The following is a 22,200-nucleotide window of genomic DNA, read 5'->3' as shown; positions in this document are numbered from 1 at the left end:
AATCAGGGCAGAAAAGGCCTGGAGAACAAGTTTTGCAAAGCAGGACACTGGGCACACCAGTTTGGAGATAGGGCCCTACCACAGACATGGGCACAGAGATCATTCAGTTGGCTTCAGCAGTGAGAAAGGCAGTGGAGAGTGTAGCATACAAACCAGCTGAAGTGGAGGGGCTTAGATCAACCCAGACCCTGATCCAGTTTGCATCTGGATAGGACAAGATTAGGATCTTCCCACAAGCTTCTGTGTGCAGTCTCTGCAACTGGTCCACACATCACACTCACAATAGTGGTGGTCTCTTGGTTTTGGAAGCTATGCCTTCAAACTTAACTGCTTACATCCTCAATACCTTGTGTTCCACATAGAACCTAGATTACTGAAGTAGGTATCATGGTCTTTCTTCTTACTGACAAGGAAATAAGAGCTGGGGAAGACCAAGTGTGCTAAGGACTCCAGTGAGCTCGAAACATCTGTCTCTACTTCAGGGTAATTTCTAATGAGCCTTATACCTCTAAGTTCCTACATTTAAGGGATGTTATCAATGCCTCCATGTAAATATCCATCCTCACATTTTCTTGAACCCTGGAGGCAGTCCTTGTCCCACATACAAGTCCACACCAGAGGATGCTAGTTTTTATGGATTTCCTGGTCCCTATGGACCACATAGATTTGTGATGATCAGAAGCTCATGGTAGGAAGTACTGAGAGAAACTCTCTATAACCCCAGCATTAGGCATTAAAAGTAAGCTTGCCTCATGTCAGATTTTGCTGCCTGGAGTAATGTTTTCAGGAGTTGATTTGAGTCATGGCCAACAGCAATCTATTTAATAATGCATGTCTGGCCATAATTATGGTCATTATGGAATTTTCTTCCAGACCAGACTTAGGAGAGGCAATCTGAGACCCCAGGCCTAAAACCTGGCTCCACTACTCTCTGGTCATATCAACTTGGCAAGTTGCTTACCTTCTCTCACCATTCCTTATTCTCCTCATCTGTAATAAGGAGATGATAATAGTGTTTTCATATATTATAGGGTTGGCAAGGTAATTAGATGAGTTAATAGAAAATTAACTATGAACTCCCTGGCATTGGGCTTACTTACTCGACTGAAATATCAGTTTCATGTAGTTCAATGTACAAATAAAATGTTTTGCTTAATCTTTCTGGCATATAGTAAATTCTGAAGTGCTGGCTACTTCATCAGGTGCCAGAATTATGCTAAACACTTTCAGGTATTCATTGTCATTTGGTCTTGAAAGGGCACCCTGTGACAATATCTCAAGATTATCAGCTAAGACATTGAATCTCAGGCCCTGTGATCATCTTACTCAATTTATAGGTGGAGGAAGGAGAATCAAACACAAGCTATGTTACGTCAAAAGTGTTCTCTTAGTGACTCTGGAATGGGACAATGTTAGATGGGGGCTCTCCTAGTCAGGGTTACCATTGATGAAACACCATAACCCCAACCAAGTTGGGCATGAAAGGGTTTACTCAGCTTACATATCACAGTCCAGGAACTCAAACCTGGCCGGAGGCAGGAGCTAATGCAGTGGCCATGGAGCAAAGTGCTGCTTACTGGCTTGTTCTTTGTTGCTTTCTCGGTATGCTTTCTTATAGAACTCAGAACCACCAGCCCAGCAGTGGTCCCAGGCACAATGTGATGGCCCCTCCCCCATCAATCACTAAGAAAATGCTCCATATTCTTGTCTATAGCTGGATCTTACTGAGGCATCTTCTCAACTGAGGTTCCCTCCTCTCCAATGACTCTAGCTTGTGTCAAGCTGACATAGCACTAGCCAGCACAGAAGTACTGCGTGAATTCTTCCAGACCCTTTCAGATAGAATCTCCTTTCTAGAGAATTTGTTCTCAAACTGTGGTACCCATCCCAGAAGTATCAGGGTGAATGGGAATTTATTAGGCACACAAATGCTTGGGCTCCACCCCAGACCTACTGAATCAGAAACTTCAGGGTGGGGTCCAGCAAAGTGACTTACTAAGCCCTCCCTGTGACTGAAAATACATGTGTGTTCTCTTTTTAAGTGTGAAACAATTCTCTAGAGACACTGACTCAGGGTTCATTAGCAATCATCAGATTCAGTGATCTTAATAGTAAGTGACTAAACATTTCAAACTCACCAGCTAATTCGGTCACAGTGTGGGGATTCCCACTGGGGTCCACGAATGAATCTTGGTCTTCTAGAATAATAGGCAATAAAAAAAAATAGTCAGTACTGTGTGTCCACTCACACTGTCATCTTCATTTCCACCAGGTGCGTTTTCAGAAAAACATCATCTGCTAATAATGAAGTCACAGCTCATCTTTAAGACCTTGATGAGTGAACTAGAGTCTTAATCAAAATTAAGGAAACTGAGGCAACACCAGCCATCCTGGATGCTAAAAGTATGTTGTGGGTAGACATCCAAGAACAGAGTATTCCGGGGGAAAATACTACAATGCTTTCATGTGGCTGGGGTTTGAAGGGGACACTTCTTGGCTTTGATACTGGAATATAATCACTTAAATAGGATCTGGCTCAGATAGTGAAAGAGGTTTCTCTGAGTCTAAAACAAAAGAATCTTAGGGATGAATGAGGCAAGGACTCAAAGGGAAAAAATAAAATGTTTAGAGGAGAAAGGTCAAACGTAAGTGAAAAAAGAAACAGTGAAATAGCGTGAATGACGTAGAGCTGGGTATCAGAATAAATCTCAATTGATTTTTTTTTCAAATTTACACCTGCATTTTCAACAGTCATTGATATGATCCCATCTTCTCAAATATCTATCATCAGAAAACTTTAGGTTGTGACAAACTCAAGAGGGGCTAAATTTAAATCCCGAGATGAAATCTTAGATTCAGCATATAGGAAACATAAACAGAGATCAAGGGCTCCTAAAGTTGGTACAGATCATTACAATGATGCCTAGAAAGAGAATACAGTGAGCTGCTGATCACCATTCCCTGGTTAAGAGAGGGTTGCTTGGAATTGCTCCTAACTTTATGAGAGACTGCTTTTTTTCCCTCAGATAATGGTTATAATGATGGACAACAACATTTGCTGAAACACCACGTGAGAGTCCCACCACCAAAGTCACCATTTCCAAAGCCATCACCATCACCAGGCCCAACAGCACCACTGCCATTCATGGTTCAGTGCTTTGCATTGAGCGTGTAGACTGAGAAATGTGTACTGACAGAAATATCATTTGTGAATCTTCTGGAAGGAACCCATTTACTAATCACTGAATTCACAGAGAACTGGGAGAAATACAGATACCACCACCTTTCTTACAGTTATCAGATGGGATTAGCACATGTGTGTACGAATTTGGTAAGCACTTTACTTGTTAGCAATTAGACTCTGCAAGCCACCTAAGAAACTATAACTAAGATTGCCATTTCAAATTTAAATCCATTAAGTGGCATGATGGAGGGGACCATTTTTGCATGAGAACATTGCTGGCACTCCTAGAATTGATTCGTTCTGCAGGAATCTTACAGCAGCACTTGGAAGTTTTAATGAAGAAAAGATGGTTATTAATAAGGACACTAAGCAAAAAGCCTTCAGAGTAAAAGGGGGCTTGGGCTTGCCAATATTGCTGAAATTGGTATTTTTAAAGATCCTTTTCTTGAAGTCTTAGAGTGGAAAGCCAAAGGAAATATGTCATGCATATGACATCCTGGGTTTTCTTTCCCTCTGTCAATCAGAACTTCACCACTACCATCTGTTTTGCATATGTGATTCCCATGAGATCATTATTTTGTCTTTTGGGAGAGTGGAGGAGGTTGTGTCTTTCTACAAGTGTGTGTGTGTGTGTGTGTGTGTGTGTGTGTGTGTGTGTGTGTGTATTTAAGGTTATTAATCTTTAAGGTGTTAGTGGTTGAATGGTAGAGGTACCTGGACTATATGCACTAGCAGGAGTGGGCATCTAGTTTCTTAGCCACAGAAAGCTTTTTCCCCTTTCTACAGAGTTAGTTTCTTAATACAAACAAAGAAATAAAGAAGAGATGTAGAGAAGATTGCTTATTTGAGAGAAAGGTCTCATGCTGAGTCCATGACAGATTTAGTTGAGTAAGTCATTGTTTACAATTACAATAAAAGTGAGGATCCCAGTTTATTAATAGTGAATCATGAACTTTGAAGCACACCAGGAGTAGAAAAGGTTCATATACCAAACCATCACCCAAAATGAAATGAACCAGTCCATCATTACCTATTAAAGATAATTTCAGAGGAAAGATACCAGTATATGAAAATCAATTAAATTGGTGAAGCTTTACTAAATAGTTAAAATATATTAGCTGAATCAAGTGAAATTTCTAATATTTAACTATTTCGGTCCACAAAAATGTAAGTTTCACATGGTTCAAGTTAATGTATCACAGAATAAAGAAAAGACAAAGCAAGAAAGCCTACCATGAGAACCAAGTCACAAAAAGTAAATGGAGATTACACAAGGAGATGCAAACATTATTTTATCTCAAATAAGTCCAAGTTTGCTGGCACTAAAATTGATGATCAATGATGAAAACCATTCCCATGGCACAAAGTGATCTAATCGCAGCCTGCACAGAAAATATCCTCTACAATAAGAAAAATATATATTGTTTCTCCAGAGAAGCAAACCAGATGACAAATGACCAAATTACCTGGTAAGGAGCCATCAACATTAAAGTCGGAGTCTGCAGCAACAGTCGCTTCAGTTTCTCCAAAGACCCCAGTCTTAGCAGGAGTCACTAGGGTGAGAGTCCCATTTTCCATTGTGTCTGGGTAATGAGAGGTGTAGCCTTCCAGAGAAGTAGTTGCATCTTTGGGAAGGCTTGGACCTCTTCTTCCACCACTCCTAGCTGTGTGGAGGTGGAGTCAATGACAAGTCCATGCCTGTATGGTCACCACCCACCATGTGCTTGTCTTCAGAAGGTAAAGTTACTGAGACATCTTTATACTTGTTCTCCAAGACCAAAAGCATATGGTACTGAATAAAAACAATGTTTTACAAAAGACACCAGCTGGATAGTACTCAACAGAAGAGATTTTGGTGACTACTATCCACAAGAGGCATTTCTTACAAGATTTATCTGAGTCATCAAGGGGAGGTTAATCCCATTGTGACCTTGAACTCAGGTACTACAGGATTTCGAGCTTTATTTTCAGTTGGATCCACTTCTGAGGAAGAGGGAGAAACAAACCATTGGCTTTCCATCTGTCTGCAACTGGAATAATAAATTCAAGATCCAAAAGACCTGAGTCTACTGACTTAATCTTTTCTGTGCCAGAAGGGCATTGCTTCTTAGTCACCAATATTGTGGAGTTGTGGTCCAGAAGACAAAAATGGAAATAATATTATTGTAATGAATTTCAGAAAATCTTATAGAAACAATCATCATTTTCTAAACCAACTCAACAGAAAAGTTTGTACCTAATGTACATTGGCTTCTAAAAGGTCTATAAAGCAGGAAAGTCAGAGACCACCACCAGACACACCTTTTGATTAAAACTAATGTATAAAAATTAGCAATGGATGTACCACCACCGAAGATACCAGAACATTTTGATTTCTGCTAAATAACCAAAGCTAGTTGGGCTTTATGATCCTTACTGCTAGATGGCAGAACAGAAGTTGTTGAGTGGTATTTCTCTTCTTCCATTTCTCCATGTGATGTAAAGAAGTCCTGAGAATGACTCTGCGCTGTTTCAATGAGGGATGAAGTTAGTGTTAATTAGGAACCATGATACAAGTCCTTTGTTGCCCACTTACATTGATGATCTAGCTATGAATTAGCAGATGGATAGATACAAAGGGAGAATGATAAATTTGCCCTTTATCATCTGCCCGATTGTTAAAAATATACAGAAAAATTATATTTTGTCCCTAGTTAGCTTCTTTTTCTCTTAGTGCAGTTCCAAAGTGAAGCCAAAGCCAAAACTTTGCCCTCCCTGGAGCACCTTGACCCAACTACACTAGGGATCCCCAGGAAACAAAAATCACAGATATGAAAAGTAGAGCTTTAATTTCAGTTTTCCTCAACCATTAAGACTGCCAAATTGTGAACAAAGAAGTTATAAGGAAAAAGTGCTATGTAGCTTGTCTTCGAACACTAAAGAAAAAGCTCATCTCCATCAATTAACCCAGAGAAAATTTTACAGGGAAATACATGACTCCCTTGTAGAAAGCATTGCATTTTAGTTACTTCTTTGTTAATAGGCTGTGATCTCGCCTATAACAGGGTTTCACTTCACTGCACCAAGGAAATGCTTGCCTGGGCAAACACAGGGCCCTCAGTGACTTATCAATTTGGGATTGAATCATTGCCCATATCTGAAATTACTTTGACTGTTTTAAGTTTCTTTTGTGTTCTTCCAAGAAAGGCACTGACTGACCTCTGAGGAGCGGGTACAAAGGCTATATAAAACATGCCCATGAGCCATGTCCACCACCAATAAATGCAGCCAGGAGAGACCTTCACCAAATCCCAAATCCAACACCAGAACAAAAGCCAACAGTAACACAAAATGGAAATACAAGTCCTGCATTGGCAAGAGCCATTTATAGGCTTATTTATATCTCCTTTGATGCCAATTACTGTTGTTTACATTAATGATGGTCAATACATGCCTGCTGGCTTTTTTCCCTATGCCTAAAGGTCTCCTATAAAGGACTCTGACCATTATGTGTAGCAAGAAGTAAAATGAGGCCTTCTTAATTTGGAGATTTCTTTGATAATCTGCCAAGAATTTATGAATGAGTTTGGGTTGATCCTTGGGCTATCCTTATACACATGGTGAAAATTAAGGACACTAAAAATTTCATATTCCTTCATCTTTGGCAGATGTTTAAGGATAGAAAACTATGTTAGCAAATGATTCTTTTTAATTCCAGGGATGCCACTTTGGTCAGTTATTAACAACATGCCTGTTGCTCCTCTCAAGTCTAAATGCTATTTCTCTATTCACTATGATAATCTGGCCCTCATGTTACACCATCATGAACGCAATCTTTCTCCTTCCTTGGCTGGAAGAAGGGTGTGAATGAAAAAGTTTCTATTAAAACATAGAGAAAACAATCTACTAGTGATGGTCTTCAATGTCCTTCACATGAAGAGTTGGAGAAGAAACATGGAGATGAATTAAGCCTCCATATCCTTTTGCTAATAAAAAGTCATTGGCTCTGAAGGAGACTCTGAATGAAGATAAAGTCAGGTTTAAAGAACCCATACAAGAAAGACAGCCAATGAAAACGGATTCATCCCCTGCCTGAGCTGAACCACCTAACAAAGACCACACCATTCCACCACCAAATGTGACATTTTGACCAATGTGAGCAGATGTGAAGTAGGAAGACAGGTCAACAAAAGAGCTGTGTGTCATTATCCTTACGAGTTGTCACTGAAAGTGGTCCTGTCCTGTCCAAGTCTTCCACCAAATGGGTATTTGGAGCTGTAGTAGGCTGAAAGGTTGTACTATGACTGGCGTCCGTATCTGAAGGAATTAAATCTGTGTTACTGCCTTATTCCCTATGCCATTGCCCAAGGGCCATTGTCATACAGCCAAGCAATTTTTATATTCAGCCTGATAAGAGGAAAGAAACAGGTTCACATGTACAGACTATGCTAAATGATTGTTTCTTTAAGAATACCACAGGATATTCATGGTTTTCATTCAGGGCAGAGTCGAGTTAAAGCTATCACATATTTGTTTGCTTGTTTTGCTTTGTCTGGAAGGAAGTTGCAAGAGCACTCAATGAGGCTCACAGTCCTGGCAAAGGGACAGAAATGTAGCCCATGTGTAATTTGCTCAACTCCAAGGCAGACAAATACAGTCAGACTCATGGAGACAAATAACACACACAAGCACCATTTTGTCACCTCCTGCTCACCAGGCCAAACAAAACAACACCAAGAAAAGTTTTTAAGCAGCCATTGAATTCCCTTATTTGGTTATTTCTGTTCTTTTATTTTTGCTTCACAACGTAAACACAGAAAAAACAAAAAAATATACACATTACCCAATATAACTATGTTGAGACAACAGGAAGTATCCATAGACAAACAAGAATCATTCTTCCCATAAATATAAGAAAGACGTATCTTGGGAGTTCTGATTATAGTATTGAGTGGTATGAAACATCCCTGAAGTAATTAAAAAGACTGCTTTTTCTGATGGTTATCACAGATCTATTATGGGCTGGAATAACAAGTTCAGAGTGAAATAAAGGCCAAACAGTCCATAAACACCATCAATATTGCTAACTCTACAATTTTCTCAGTCCACCCACACCACTGCCTCTGGGGAGATCTAATCAGTTCCAACAGTGGGAAGCACTGGGATATGGGACACCCACATTGGGACTCCAGCCTTTGCATGCTAAAAGCAAAGACAGATAAGATCTCTGTTAGAGAAAAATGTGTGGCTCACTCTACCATCAGGATTTCAAAGAAGAAAGGCCAGTTGCCCCATTCAAAATTTTAAATGGATACCCTACCAGGAAATGGCCTTGTCTGATGAATGTCTGCATCCACCCTTGTTTATTTTTCCTCTGATTAGAAAAATGCTTTGAGGACTGTCATGTCATTGTACGATAGAAGCTGTCATGTGTGTGTGAGGAAACGTAGTAAAGAAACTGCAGACATGACTACTTCGTGATATGGTTTGTATTGTAGGTGTGTGTGTGTGTGTGTGTGAGAGAGAGAGAGAGAGAGAGAGAGAGAGGAGAGAGAGAGAGAGAGAGAGAGAGAGAGAGAGAGAGAGAAACAGCCAGAGGCATCTGGAGGAGTTCAGAACAAAGAAAGGAAAAGGTAGACTATGCATGGCCAGAAGACTGGACATAGCCAGGGCTAGGAAAGAGGGAGAGAGAGAGAGAATAGTGGAGACAGCAAGATAGCAAGAGATAGAGAATAGAACACAGTGAGAGAGTAAAAAAAAGTAAGAATATAAGGAGGGTGAGTAGCTGTGGGGAGGGGAGAGCCAGGAGACTGGCACAGGGGACTTTGAAATGTTGTAACAAGTACTTGTGAATTGCGACTGAGGGATCTTGGAGGCCAACATGGGCTTTGATCTGCAGTGGCAGGTATATGTCAATGGAGAGCCATGTGTCCTTTCTGCCAGAGCTAAGGGAACTGATTCCTTTTGACAGATGGGAACTGGTTCCACAAGTTCTTGAGGAATGCTGGCCTTTATCTAACCACTAGAAATCCTCCTATAGTCTAGATTGAGCTCCTTTCTGGATATTTGGACTGCCTATGAGATCTAACACCTTTTACTTGATTATTTACCTATGAAATCGAATCTTTCTCTCTTCTTCAGGTTGGACACTTAATAATGATTCTGGAGGTGTTTTGCTGAGTTTATTTATTTATTGATTGATTAATTATTTACTTTTTAGAATGTATTTCAGTCAGATATGTGTAGAGCATATGGCTGACAATTTATATCCAGAAAATACATCTAAATGAAACTTCTCTGAAAAAATTTACAAAACCCTGTATTTGGTTATTTTGGAATGTTACATTTTTGTGATAAGGATATTTTGTTTTAAAAAATGTAATTCTGCTCATGAGTATAATAGAAACCCAGTCTTCCAGTTGTTGAATCCTAAGAGGACAATGGCCACCAATTCTTGGTGTTTCTCTCAAGCAGGTTGCTGCTGTTACTTTTAACAGGAAAGTTGCTTTTAAATGTGCAAATTAGTCAAATAATTCACAACCCTCCTTTCTTGCAAAACTACAACTAATACCTTTTGCTTTCTCTTTTTAAATTGCTTGTGTTTCAATAAGAATGAAAGGCATTAACAAAATAGGAGTTTTTGTCTCATGTATAAGTTGTCTATTCATTAAGTTCATAGCCATTCAAGGAGGGCCCAGAATGGTCTAAATCACTAATATTTCAATACCACATTATCTCTAAATGAGGCAACAATAAATAACTTTACAGAGTCATTGCATTGTTTGTTTACATTAGCTATTCACCTTTTTTTTTTCACAAGTTAGATTTGTATACCAAAACCAAAATTTATCTTTGAATCTATAATGGATACAGTCACATCACTGAATCCATTTTTATTGTTTCTTTTGAAATCTTTGTACTTAAAAAGGAAGGAATCTTAAGAATATCCTTTTCTTAGTCAGGCATGATAGTAAATGCAATTGCAGCATTCAGGAGACTGAGGCAGGAGCATCATCAAGAATTGATGACCAGCTTGGGATATGTAGTGAGACCATCTTAAAGTAAGAAACAACCCACCTGTCTCCTAGGTGTAAGTAACTTCCACTCTTGTCAGCCTAAGACTGACTAGTCCTTAACCTTCCTGGCAAATTCTATACTTGCTGACCAGAACTGTGCACACAGATGATGTGCATATCTATTTCATACCGATTTGTATCAGCAAACTAATTTTTGAAAGTGCACCAGGATGCTTAGGAAAGTAGACTGAACTAAAATCAACAGTACATTTCAAAGGGAAAAGACACATAGTTGATTCTAAGAAACATGGTATATTAAAAAGTTTCAGATGCCGTTTACCCTTCCTTTCTGTTTGATGATCTTGTCCCATTGGATGTGAAATTGGGTCGAGGAACTCAGTCCAGGAGACGTTCTCTTGACTCTGGGTTGTCATTCTTTGACTTGGATGGTTGTGGGTTGATGCTGTTGTCACCATGCAGTTCAAACAATCATCAAAATGTTAATTGACATTTGGGCAGGGATATATAGACTGGCTTTTTAAAAAAAGACTTTATTCTCTAGAGAAGATAATGAAAATCACTTTCTAGTAGTGAGGACAAAGGAGCTGCATCAGTTTAGAATGTTTTCCCACGTTTGGTTTCATTTGTGTTCAATTTCTTGGTCACCAGCATGTAAGTTGGAGGATGCATAGCATTAACAAGTGCTGTAATGGATAGAAGATGAGTTACAGGCATCAAGGGAGGATGAAGTAATTGTCAACACAAGCTGCCACAGTCCCCTAAAGAAAGCCTTGTAAGAGCTCAAGTGCATGATGTCACTCTGAGACAATCACCTCCCACAGTGAAATGCATGAGCTGGTAGTGATAAACAGAAGACATCAGGTAAAGGCTTCCCAAGGGATGAGCATGAAAGTGCTACTTCTCACAAAAGCACAGAGGGGGTCCATCAGAAACATTGCCTTCTAACAATGAGAAATGGCATGTAGGTACTCGTGGATTATGCCTTTGTTTCATTCTGTGCCATTGGAGAAGTACAGGAAGAAAGATTACAGTAGCATTCCCCAGAAACAAACACACCAAGGAGCCAGTCACCAAACTACTAGTGATTCATTTACAAGTTGCCCTGCACTGCAAAGAGGTTATGTATCAGATTCCACATTGCAGATGGAAACATGGAGATATTTCCCACTGATACCAAGTGATAATGTAGAATTCACACACTTTGCAGGGCAGGGTGAATCACAACGCTTAATCACACAGACAAAGGAATCATGCAGAGGGGCTTGCAGAGACATGTTATCATCTGGCATCCTTCACAGATGATAAGACTTAAATCTAATTCCCACAACCCCACAGTTCCAGAATGGAGAAGATGACTTTATTTGTAAATGTGATTAAGCAGTTGTACATTCGAGGAGATATTCAAAACAGGTAAGAACAAAAGGTCAGATGACATCACCCAGGGATCTTTCTTTTTCTTCTAATGCTTGAATCCACCCACAACACTAGATTTCTAATAAAATTCTTTCTTATAAGCTTAGTGCTTTACAAAAATATAAGGAAAAAACAGACTTGTATTATATAGTAAGTGAGTTTTAGGAAGCAGAAACGGGGTTTTCATTAGAGAGGGCCTTTGTCATTGTCTCACTAGGTGATGCCTCAAACTAGATATGAAAACCACACACGTAGAGACTAAATCTATTTTTTTCATGTGCGTCTATCTATGGCTGTCCAGGTAGCTTGTTAAGAACATTAACACTCTGGATCTATGTTTACTTCAATGTGATGTATTAAGGAACCAAACACCTTGGACAATTCCTTCAGTGTCTTTTTTTGTGTCGACTTTCCAATGCCCAGTATTGAACTCAGAAAGTAGTTTCCACCCACATTGTGAAACCCTCCATTACCAGTTGCCCCTGCTGTCACATGGGAGTCTTCAGTTGGTGTGGGGGAGTACTTCCCCTGCCATCCATTCTCAAACCACTGCTCTTGCTGAGTAGCAGCTTCTTCTGTTGTACTACTAGGAGCTGCCTGGGCTGTGAGGAGAATGCTGATGGTGAGCCATATTGTCTAGGTTCTTAACAAACCCTCTGATATGTCTGTCTACATTAAGGGTAGAGATAGATAGGTAGGTAGGTAAGTAGGTACATACATACACACACACACACATATACACACACACACACATATATATATATATATATATATATACTATATACATACACATATAGATATATAGATGATAGATAAATGCTACATACATACATAGATACATGGATGATAGATAAATACATACATACATGCATACATACATTCATAATAGATGATAGATAGATAGATAGATAGGTAGATAATGACAATAATAGTTGGTGATAAGCTACTTATATTCTGAAAGGTAGATTCCAGAAATAAAAGTTTTAATTTTCCAATCCTTTAATTTTCCAGATGGGAAAAGAAATTTCATTTGTTGAAAGTCATGTACCCAGAGTAGCACAAAGTCAGGATGAGACCTTAGCCTGTATATTATGAAGTCTAAGTATTCTTGTTTTAATATTGTCTGTAGCCTCACATATTCTGCCAGAAAGAGCTTCTGTTGGAAGAATGATCTCTGTGTTCCAGTGATTTTTGCAGTGGGAAATGTGTTACATGACAACTCACAACACTATTGTAGTAGGCGACATTTGCAAATAGGCTGCACAACCTATCACCACACTCAGCAGAAACATGCTGGCATGCAGGCTATGGGGATGCCTGGGATGTTACTGTCATGTGATTGTCTAGGGACGTTTAAAATTGTAAAATCTCTTCTGAACAAAGCTAATTCAGTGGAAGAAAAAAAAAAACTATTCTAGCCAGTTGGGGAATTATATAAATAATAACAGCATCAGATAGGCTTAACCTTTCAAACATTGTTTTAAAAAGGCAAGATGACTGGGATAAAATCCCATCAGAGTGCTTCCTGGAAAAGTCAGAAAGCCACTGACATTTTCATCTGTAACAGTTCATAGCAAATTTCTGATTCATCAGGAAAATTAGAGCCTATAAATTGCCAAACCAAAATAACTTTCATGACTTGCAAAATTCACTGTATCTCATTATCTTAGAAAATGGTTTGTGTGATTTTGTAATAGCAAATATATTTTTAAAATGAAATTCATGCTAATTTTGCCTTTACATTTTCCAAACCATTCCTGGGATTAACTAATTATCCAAAGGGAGGGAGGCCCAAATCTTTAGTTATTTTCCATTAGTTAAGTCACTATCTCGCAACAAGTAATAAAGTTAAAAAAAATTGAATGTAATTATTTTTAAAAGTAAAAATTAGAAAGTGGACTGCTATGCTACTCAAAGTTTAACAAATAAATAAGTATACATGTGTGCTCACAACACACACATGTATCTACATTCACTCTATCATTTATTGTGTAAGTATAATTAATCCTTCAAGTGTCCAACCATGCCCTGGTGTTTTCAGTATAGTCAGGAATGGGTTAGGAAAACAGAGAACTTCCACTGTAAACCATAAGGGCTGACTGTTTTCTAGGAGTTGTAATGCCCCCTTGATGAAGTCCAGAGGTTACTATTGTCTATTTTGCAATCATTGATGGTAACTTCTGTTTGTTAACTCTATCTAGATTTTCAAATATCTCCTAGTAAGTTTACTCCACATCCATCATATTTTTACATTAGATGCATTTAATCCAAGCTTCTTAAATAGCATTCTGCTTAAATGCAAACATTAAGCATTCTGCTTAATGCAAAAATAATTGATAAGAGAGCTGTTAGAACCCAGGGGAGACTGGAATGGGTCCTGTTTCATCTATATTCTTTTTTCACCAGTCTACTTCTTGGTTAACTCAACCCTTAATCTTTATGCATATATCAAATTAACTAGGGTGAGTAGGCAATGTCTGTCAGACACTCAGTACAATGCCCAGAACTTATTAACCCGTGTCTCTAACTTTTCCTTGACTGACTGAACACATCCCTAGAACCAAGAAATCCTCAGCTCTTTGGTTCCTAAGCTACTGTTTCTTACATTTCCTTTTTAAGAATATTCAAGAATATGAAAGTGGTGGTTGAACTATAATTTTTAAAGTGCTACAAGATGTTATTGCAAGGATCAGTTTTATCCCAAATAAAGTAGACATCTCTCTGAGATACAGATGAAAGATGAATACATTTCACTTTTTCTTTGTTTTCTTGTCCTAGGTTCATAATCCAGTGGTGAAACACAAGATTGTTTTTGGAAAACCTGAGATATTTGTCTATAAGTAGAAATAACAATAGGATCATCAGGCCCTTTCCCAAGTTGCCCTGAATTTTTTTTAACCAAAGGATAGCTTAGAACTTGAAGAGAAACCGTATGAGGCCTGAGTTTCCAGGACACAGTGGTACTATTCTACCACAGAGCAAGGAAGAGAGTATGGAAATAAAGAAACTGGATATATCACAGGTATTCACTGAAGTTGATTTCAAAGATCTGCCCACTCATGAAGATTTCCTTCCAGATCCCACACTAAATACTTGAGGAACACACTCCCAGTACCACATCTCCAAAATCACATACCAACCACCAAAACAGAACCCTTAGGAATCATTGACACAAAAAAACAGCATCTCATATCCACTTTGTAAGCATTCTGGTCTCTCTGAAAATCTGACAACTAACTTGTCATCTTTCTTCCTTATTTCTAAAATTTGTGGGCAGATCTGGCCCCTTTCAGGCTCTGCAGATAAATTACTTTGCAGAGACAAAAGGTGTGGCCAACAGCTAAACAGCATCTCTGCTAACTTGGGTACTAGAACTTCAGAGCATTGTCCTTCTTACTTGTACTTGTAGCATGTGGGTTCTCCTCTTCATCCTGATACTCATGGTGATTGAAAGGAGGCTGTGGTTCCTGGGTCGAGTTTTCTCCATGAGCAATAGTGCTGTTTCTGTCTATATCTGTTGTGATGATGGTTAAGTACACTGTGACTTTTAATCAAATAGTCTTAAATAATCCTTTTCTTCTACTGAAGTACATGTTATTTACTGGTCCCATGCCTAAGTACTATCTCTGAGTACTTACTCTCAATAAATCTGAGTGACTTCACTAATCTGTCTCCAGAGAAAATGAACAGGTACAGATTTCTATGATATTACTTATTATTCCAGAATAACCAATTTGTCAGAGACAGTACAATAAACCATTCATATGGAGTAATTTTAATAACAAAATGACATAAAATGACTTGTGTCCAGGTAGTATAGTTAATAAATGACTCCCATGTGGAGTTGAGTACCCTCATGAAAGTTCGCTAGGGAAAGTTCGCTAAGGAAATTAATTAAATTTCCCACGGAGTCCAGATGTTTGACCTTCACAGTATCATAGGCTTTGAGGGAAAGTATCATTAACAAATGTGCGTAACTCATTACCAGTCATTCTGGTGGTTGTCTGAGGTAGTACTTCTGGGTTTGAATGGCTTGGCTTCCACTGAATCCAGTCTTGGTTCTGTTTTGTATGGTCAGAAACCCGTGGGGTGGATGAAACTGTGATAATGATGATTGAAGCAATTAGAAAAATGTTATTTCTGGAGCCTTCATTGCTTGCTTTGTACATTTCATTCTTCTGTAGTCTACACATTAGCTCATCTATACAAGGATGTATAGATGGTTGAGTGGAAATGGGGAGAAAGGAAAGAGCCTTCAGCTTCATCCACCGTGTTGTTTTGTATCTCAATGTCCTTTGCATTTAGGACATGAGATCTTCTGGATAAAATAGTCAAGGAGGTTGCAGTAGCAGGAAGAACAGCTTTGAAGACACTAGCCCTCCACCAAGAATGACCAAGATGTGAAGAGTTTTGCCCATCCATGCAAATTGTAGGAGCCCTCTGCATCTGGAAGCCATTTGTTGGTATCACTGGTAGGTGAGCTAGCTGTAGAGGTTGATAGCTGAGTTATAACACAGGAATCACTATTTTGTTAGTGATTTTGCTGGGGAAAGACATAACCACAAGAGCCAAAGCTTTCATGTCGATGGTCTTTGGAAAGAATCTCTGCCTTGAAAAGCCATATGGATTAACTACTCTCCCCCCCCACCCCTGTACATATACCAAAAAGCCATAAGATCCTCATTAAATAAAGAACATATTATAAGCAAGCCATTCACAGCTACTGAAAAAGAACCAAGGTATACAGTTTCATAGGAAAGAATAAGAAGTAACCGTCCACCATCAGTCAGCACAACAAACTGGAAAACAAAGACATGTCAGTTCACCAATGCCAATGTCATGCAAAATAAGCAGGCTGGGATAGAAGGTTCGGCAATGCCAGAAATTGTATCTTTTGTAAAAAGGCTATTTGCAAGTTCATCTTCCTTCAAATTTTACTTTGGTAACACAAAACAATTTCATAAGTTAAGAAAATACTTTAGAGTCATTAACCACATTTCTAATAAGCATGAAAAAAGTGATAGTTAGCCCAAGCCTCCAGGAGAAAGAGGGCATCCTGTTGAATTAAAAGGCTTAGGTGCTAAGTAGAAAAGTGAAATTGAATACACACTATAAATATGGGGGGAGATGACATGACAACTTTATCCCCTGGAGTGTGACATAACACATTTGTAAGTGGTTCTTTTGAGATTGATGTCTAGGGAAGCTACATCCTGAATCCAGAAGACACTGTCATAGTAATACTCAATGTGTGTGGGTTCTTTGGGTTCTTTTCTAATGTTCCTAAGCTCTGCAGAGGCTCCAGCCTGAGAAATGCACCACTTAACTCTTTATATAGAATATCTGGGTTGTCTCTACTATTTGCTGTATCAATGCCACACACTCAGATGTCTTCAAGCCACAAGCTGCTTTTAGATCCTTCCCTCACTAGGTGCTATTCACTTGGGAATGAAATCCTTCAATTGTAATGGGATGGATAAAGCTCTGGCTCTCTAAGGTAGCTGATACAGTACCCCAAAATCCTTTCTCCAAATGTTAATTGAATCAGGTTTATGATTCTCATCTCTGTCCAGCAAAATCTTAGCTTATGATAAGTTTAGGGAAATCGGTCACAGGGCAGAACAGGATATTTTTCTCTACATTCTCCCTCTTGATGTCCTTAGGAAATTTTATAGAGCTCACAAATTTGCACATGGTTACATAGTGGTGTCACTATCTGCTTTTATTTATTAACACTGTCTTTTTTAAAGCTTAGCTGGCATTCATTCTTCCTTCTACTGTTATTCTGTTATATTAGTGTCTGGCAAGTTGGTTTAAACTTTTTGAATTTTTCTTTTGATTTCAACCATTTTTGATTAATTAAAGAAGTTTTTGATATCTAGTGCCTATGTTTTAAACCATTACAAGGCCTCCCAAACTTTCAATTCAGGATCATGTGCAATTTTTAATTCCCCTCCTCCAAGTCACATTAACATCTGTCCCAGCAGTCCATGAGCCTCCTGTAGGCAAAAGTTTTGGCCTTTCCATCCTTTTGTTCTCATTGTCTGGCACAGCAGGGACACAGTGAATATTTGTTGTAGTGTTTTAATATGTCATTCCCTAGTCACACCTGAGAATGCAGATATTCTATAAGAGCAGACATTGATAAATAAGACAGGAAGAACACGAAGTGTTGGAAACTTCAGGACCCATTTTTCTCAGCAATATTTTTGGTTTCCATTTTATCTCCTCCTACAAAATCTCATCAGAATGGTATTAAAGTAAAATCATAGATTCACTCATTTTTTGCATCATCTGTTTCCCAAGAGAGATACTGTATCATCACCTAGGTCCCTCAACAAGTCTTGCATATATGGTTCTACTGTAATTGTTTATTCTTACTGGTGCTGGAGATAAAATCTTCATCATCATCAATGCCTGATCCAGAAAAACTGGGGTATTTGTCTGTTTCATCTTCATTTTCCTCATTTGGCTCCCAGCCTGTTGGATTGGTATTTGACTCCGTACCTGTTGTGGTGACTTGCATTAGTAGTTGAGCTGGCTACCAAGGAACCCATTTCAACCAAGGAGGAAAGTCAGGCCCGGGAGGTGTTATGGAGTTCCCAAGATTTTAAGAAGAAAGTGAAAGCGTAGGTTTGTGTATCTGTAAAGCCTCATATCTTAAGATAATACACATTAAAATAATTGGCCATGATCTTTACAACTCAATATTCTTTAAGGAGGCTAAGAATAACTATAGGTAGAGCCTACCTAAGAAGTTAGAGAAAAACACAACAAAGCACAGACCCGTGCAAATTCCCCCTTGCTTTCAGATGTCTCTCTTATTACATCTTTAGAATATTCTATTAAAGCTCGGGTGTCAGGACAGGAATAGGAGGGTTTCACATATCCCTATTTGCAGTCAAGACACTTTCAGAAACACCCCAATGTCAAGTTTCTAAAATTCTATGGTTAAAAACATATTTTTAAAATTCATTTGTTTTGTTTTATTTTTATTTCTTATCATGGTTCCTTGGTTATATGAAGTAAGGGGTTTTGTTTCAACATTTCTAAGAAGGTACATACTATTTTTCAGTCTTTTTCTTTCCTCAGATCCTGCGTCCCTAATGTGAATATAAGGAACACTATTCATCCTCAATAAAATTTCCCATCGAGGAAGAAAAGGTCAGTTAACAGAAATATTCTTGTCATTTATTAATCAACCAAAAGGACTCTTAAAGAGGCTGATGACAGTGGACTGCTGTCCAGATTTTGAGAATTTCTCACTTTCAATTTTTGGATGCCACTTTTAAAAAGAAACTGGAAATCTTTGACCTTTTCTCAGTATATACTGCAAAAGGTGTTTTTTTGTTTTGTTTTGTTTTGTTTTGTTTTCTAAAAAGGATTCTTCTAACTTTTGAATGCAATTCAGACTATCTTAAGGGATTACCATTTGGTTTCTTACTATTGGTGTCTAACTAAATCAATTGATAGAAATCTTCTGTATTTTGGTAGCTGTGCCTATGTCATTTTACATTCTCATATTTTTTTTTGACTTTGCTAATTTGAGGATGCACTCAGACAGTCTTTTAGAGTTGAAATATTTGTTACTACCAAAAACTTGCCCCACTTTACAATTTCCTAATTAGCTTTATCCTAGGCTATATCTATTCATATAAAGTATAGAAAAGAAAAACCATGTATTAGTGATATTAAAACAAACATAAAGATATCAGAGTTGGTCTTTCCTAAATTGACACATACATTTGTAAGACAGAATGGCATTTAGATTTTAACCACATCCCATAGGTTAATGAGAATTATTAAAGGCTGTCAGGCAGGCATATGATACACGGTATCTGTAACTCATTACCAGGCATCTTCGTTGTTGTATGAAGATGACTCTTGGACTCTGGTGGTTGAAAAAACCATGAAAACCAGTTCTGGGCTTCTTGCCTCTTGGGCGGTGTTTCAGGAGTGGTCATCAAGGCTGTTGTAACCATGATTGAATTGATTGTTGAAATGTTAATTATCAGTTCCTAAGAAATAGCATGGTAAATGTTTCCACTCTCTCCCTATCCAGAGAGACAGCTATTCTTGACATAGGTAGTAGAAAGAAACGAAAAACAAGAAGTTCTGTTCTTTCAGGAGCCCAAACTGAAGTCAATAAAATGTCAGAGGTGGAGGGACCTTAAACATAGAGTGGTTCATGTTTTCATCATAAGATGAAAAACCGGTGTGAGATACTTATCTGAAGTCCAGTCTGCAACAGAGAAGTCTCAAAAAATTCATGAGAATTATCTAAAGTGCCAGTCTATAAAATAGAACAAGGGTTGAATATTTGTCTCCTTCCCCAGGAAGCCAAATTAAACCTGAGGTGAGAATTTCAGAAATAGAATGCTCTTCTAAAAACTAGAATTAAAACATCAGGCGATATTTTAAACAATTTAAGACTGAACTAAATTTAAGATCCTCTCCAAATCTGATCATTTGTGATTTTAGAGACCAGCTCTTAGGAACCCAAGCCCTTTGATGTTCTTCACAATTGAAGGTGGCCAACCAATATCATTCCCATGAGTTTAGGGTATGATATTCTGCCAGAAGTCGCAGGCATGTAACCCCATGAATCCCAAATGCAAGTGAGAAGAGGGACACACAAGATGTCTTCCCATCTTTTTCCAAGGAGGGTGCATATACCATAGAGACATTGCCCATAATTATTTTCATGTCAGCACTGTACTTTGCAAGAAAGAGCAGTCCATTTTTTAAAAATATAGTATAATGTACCAAGAAAAACAGGAATACATGAAGGGACCCAATGACTCCACCAATACCAAAGCAATAGTCTCGATTTGAACACTCCCAAAGGTTGCCAATTATGTAGTCGTGATGCATATGGGAATATGAAACAATAGGAAACAAAAAAAACCAGAATAAGTTCAAGCAGAGAAAGCTGAAGCCATCCATAAGTTTCCAAATACAACAATCAGTGAAATTTCTTTTGCCAGTTATCAAGAAAGCCGAGAAACAATTAAAGATGAAACAGCCACAGAACCCCATGGTTCACACTATTTGTCCCATGAAGATGTATCATACATATCAGCATAACAAACAGCATTTCCTTATTCTGCCATCTCTTTCCTACACCTGTCTGCCTCAGCATGCTATTGATCACTGTGATGTGCTAAGCACGCAAAACAACAGCAGGGTTTCCTATGTGACTAAAGAAGGAAGGATCTAGTTTATCAGTGTCTTACAAGGTGAGAACATGCATGAGGCTATTTTTCCATTTTTATGACACCCTGTCTACAGAGAGAACGCCTATTTAGAAATATGGCCATATTACCTGTCAACATAAGTTAATAAATGAAAAAATCCCTATTACCTCCCATTATTATATATTGATTCACTTTCCCAACTCCCCAGGCAAAGATTTCAAGTCAAAAAACCTGAGAACTAATGACCAAATGTCCCCACTATTTACTTGTGACCCCTACATGCTAATATAAAGCAACAGGTCACTGTCATTTCTTAGAACTTTCATAAAAGGTTTCAGTGTTCAAAGGTATAAAAAAATCTATCCTTCCTATTACGAATCAGTACTTCTCTGTGTTTTTGATATGATTATTTGGTTAGTAGATGTCTTTCTAGAGGTCACCTCCTGAATGACTCTCCTAGTCATAAGAAAAAGAATCTGACTGTGTTCATGTTGCCAAAATGAAAGTAAGGCATTGAGGAGACACTAGATCCACAGGTCACCATGGCCACTAAATGATATCAACACCTGATGCCAGCAAGGATGCTGTCTAAATATGATAATGAACACCAATCCTTAACACCTCACTGAAGGCAGCTGACAAGCAAAAGATACAATAATTTACCTGTAGTTGCTGTCGTTGTGGGCTCCTGAGTCTGAGTCGTGGATTGTGAATTACCAAACCAAAACCATATCCAATTATTTTGTTTCTGAGCTGCTGCATGGCTGTTTGAGTGCACAGTTGAGGCAACTAGATTAATTATGAAAATATCATTTAGTGAGATTCCCCTTTCCTCTATCAAACCTGTACTCTCTGCCCTATATACAATATCGCTATTTATTATAGGATGAGGACTTAAAAGGGGAAATTAGTACCCAGTTTTATCTTTCCAGCCTCCTAACATTTCACAGAATCTTAGGACAGAGTCAAAAGGGCAGATTAGGGCATGAGTTCAATGAATCTCAGTCTTCTACTCTAACTCCCTCAAATCATGACCAGGGGAAAACTCAAGCAGCAAATTAATTGTGATGGAGAGTGATTTGCTCTTCTCCAATGGCACTGTCATTCAACCATGATCTGGATGTCTTCAGTGCAGCGGAGCTTACAATGACTTCCATTCATTAATCTTCAGAGGGTCTTTATGAATGTCTGCATCGTTTCTATTTGTTCAGTATTGTACCCAGGTAACCTGTGACAATGGCCATTTCAAAGCTCCACCCTCACTCATCAAATACAAGTTAAACTTCATAGCTGGGCAAGAATTTTGGAGAGAGTTCATATTTAAAATGTTTTCACTAGATGACATTTTCTCCAATATCTGTCTATTACATTCCTACATAAAACTCATAAA

General features: G+C 38.4%; 1 protein-coding gene across 12 annotated transcripts in view; it reads right to left on the bottom strand.

Annotated features, from left to right (window-relative positions):
- Cd44 (CD44 molecule (Indian blood group)) overlaps positions 1-22,200 on the bottom strand; it is an 82,984-nt gene that overhangs the window by 11,271 nt on the left and 49,513 nt on the right. Inside the window, exons 6-16 of one of the 12 annotated variants that reach the window (XM_027422375.2) lie at positions 21,474-21,599; positions 19,466-19,582; positions 17,995-18,120; positions 15,599-15,712; positions 15,011-15,127; positions 12,087-12,215; positions 10,520-10,642; positions 7,379-7,480; positions 5,601-5,690; positions 4,651-4,848; positions 2,139-2,198 (exon numbers count right to left, since the gene is read on the bottom strand). In XM_027422375.2, coding sequence (XP_027278176.1) covers positions 2,139-2,198; positions 4,651-4,848; positions 5,601-5,690; positions 7,379-7,480; positions 10,520-10,642; positions 12,087-12,215; positions 15,011-15,127; positions 15,599-15,712; positions 17,995-18,120; positions 19,466-19,582; positions 21,474-21,599 — 1,302 coding nt within the window. The remainder of the gene's footprint in view (positions 1-2,138; positions 2,199-4,650; positions 4,849-5,600; positions 5,691-7,378; positions 7,481-10,519; positions 10,643-12,086; positions 12,216-15,010; positions 15,128-15,598; positions 15,713-17,994; positions 18,121-19,465; positions 19,583-21,473; positions 21,600-22,200) is intronic. The other 11 variants (XM_027422377.2, XM_035446272.1, XM_027422376.2 and 8 more) reach the window with 11 other exon arrangements.

The sequence above is a fragment of the Cricetulus griseus genome, chromosome 6, assembly GCF_003668045.3.
Source record: "Cricetulus griseus strain 17A/GY chromosome 6, alternate assembly CriGri-PICRH-1.0, whole genome shotgun sequence".
Classification (NCBI taxonomy): Eukaryota; Metazoa; Chordata; class Mammalia; order Rodentia; family Cricetidae; genus Cricetulus; species Cricetulus griseus.
Note: the sequence above shows the minus strand (reverse complement) of the source record. Positions and strands in the feature narration are given on the sequence as shown.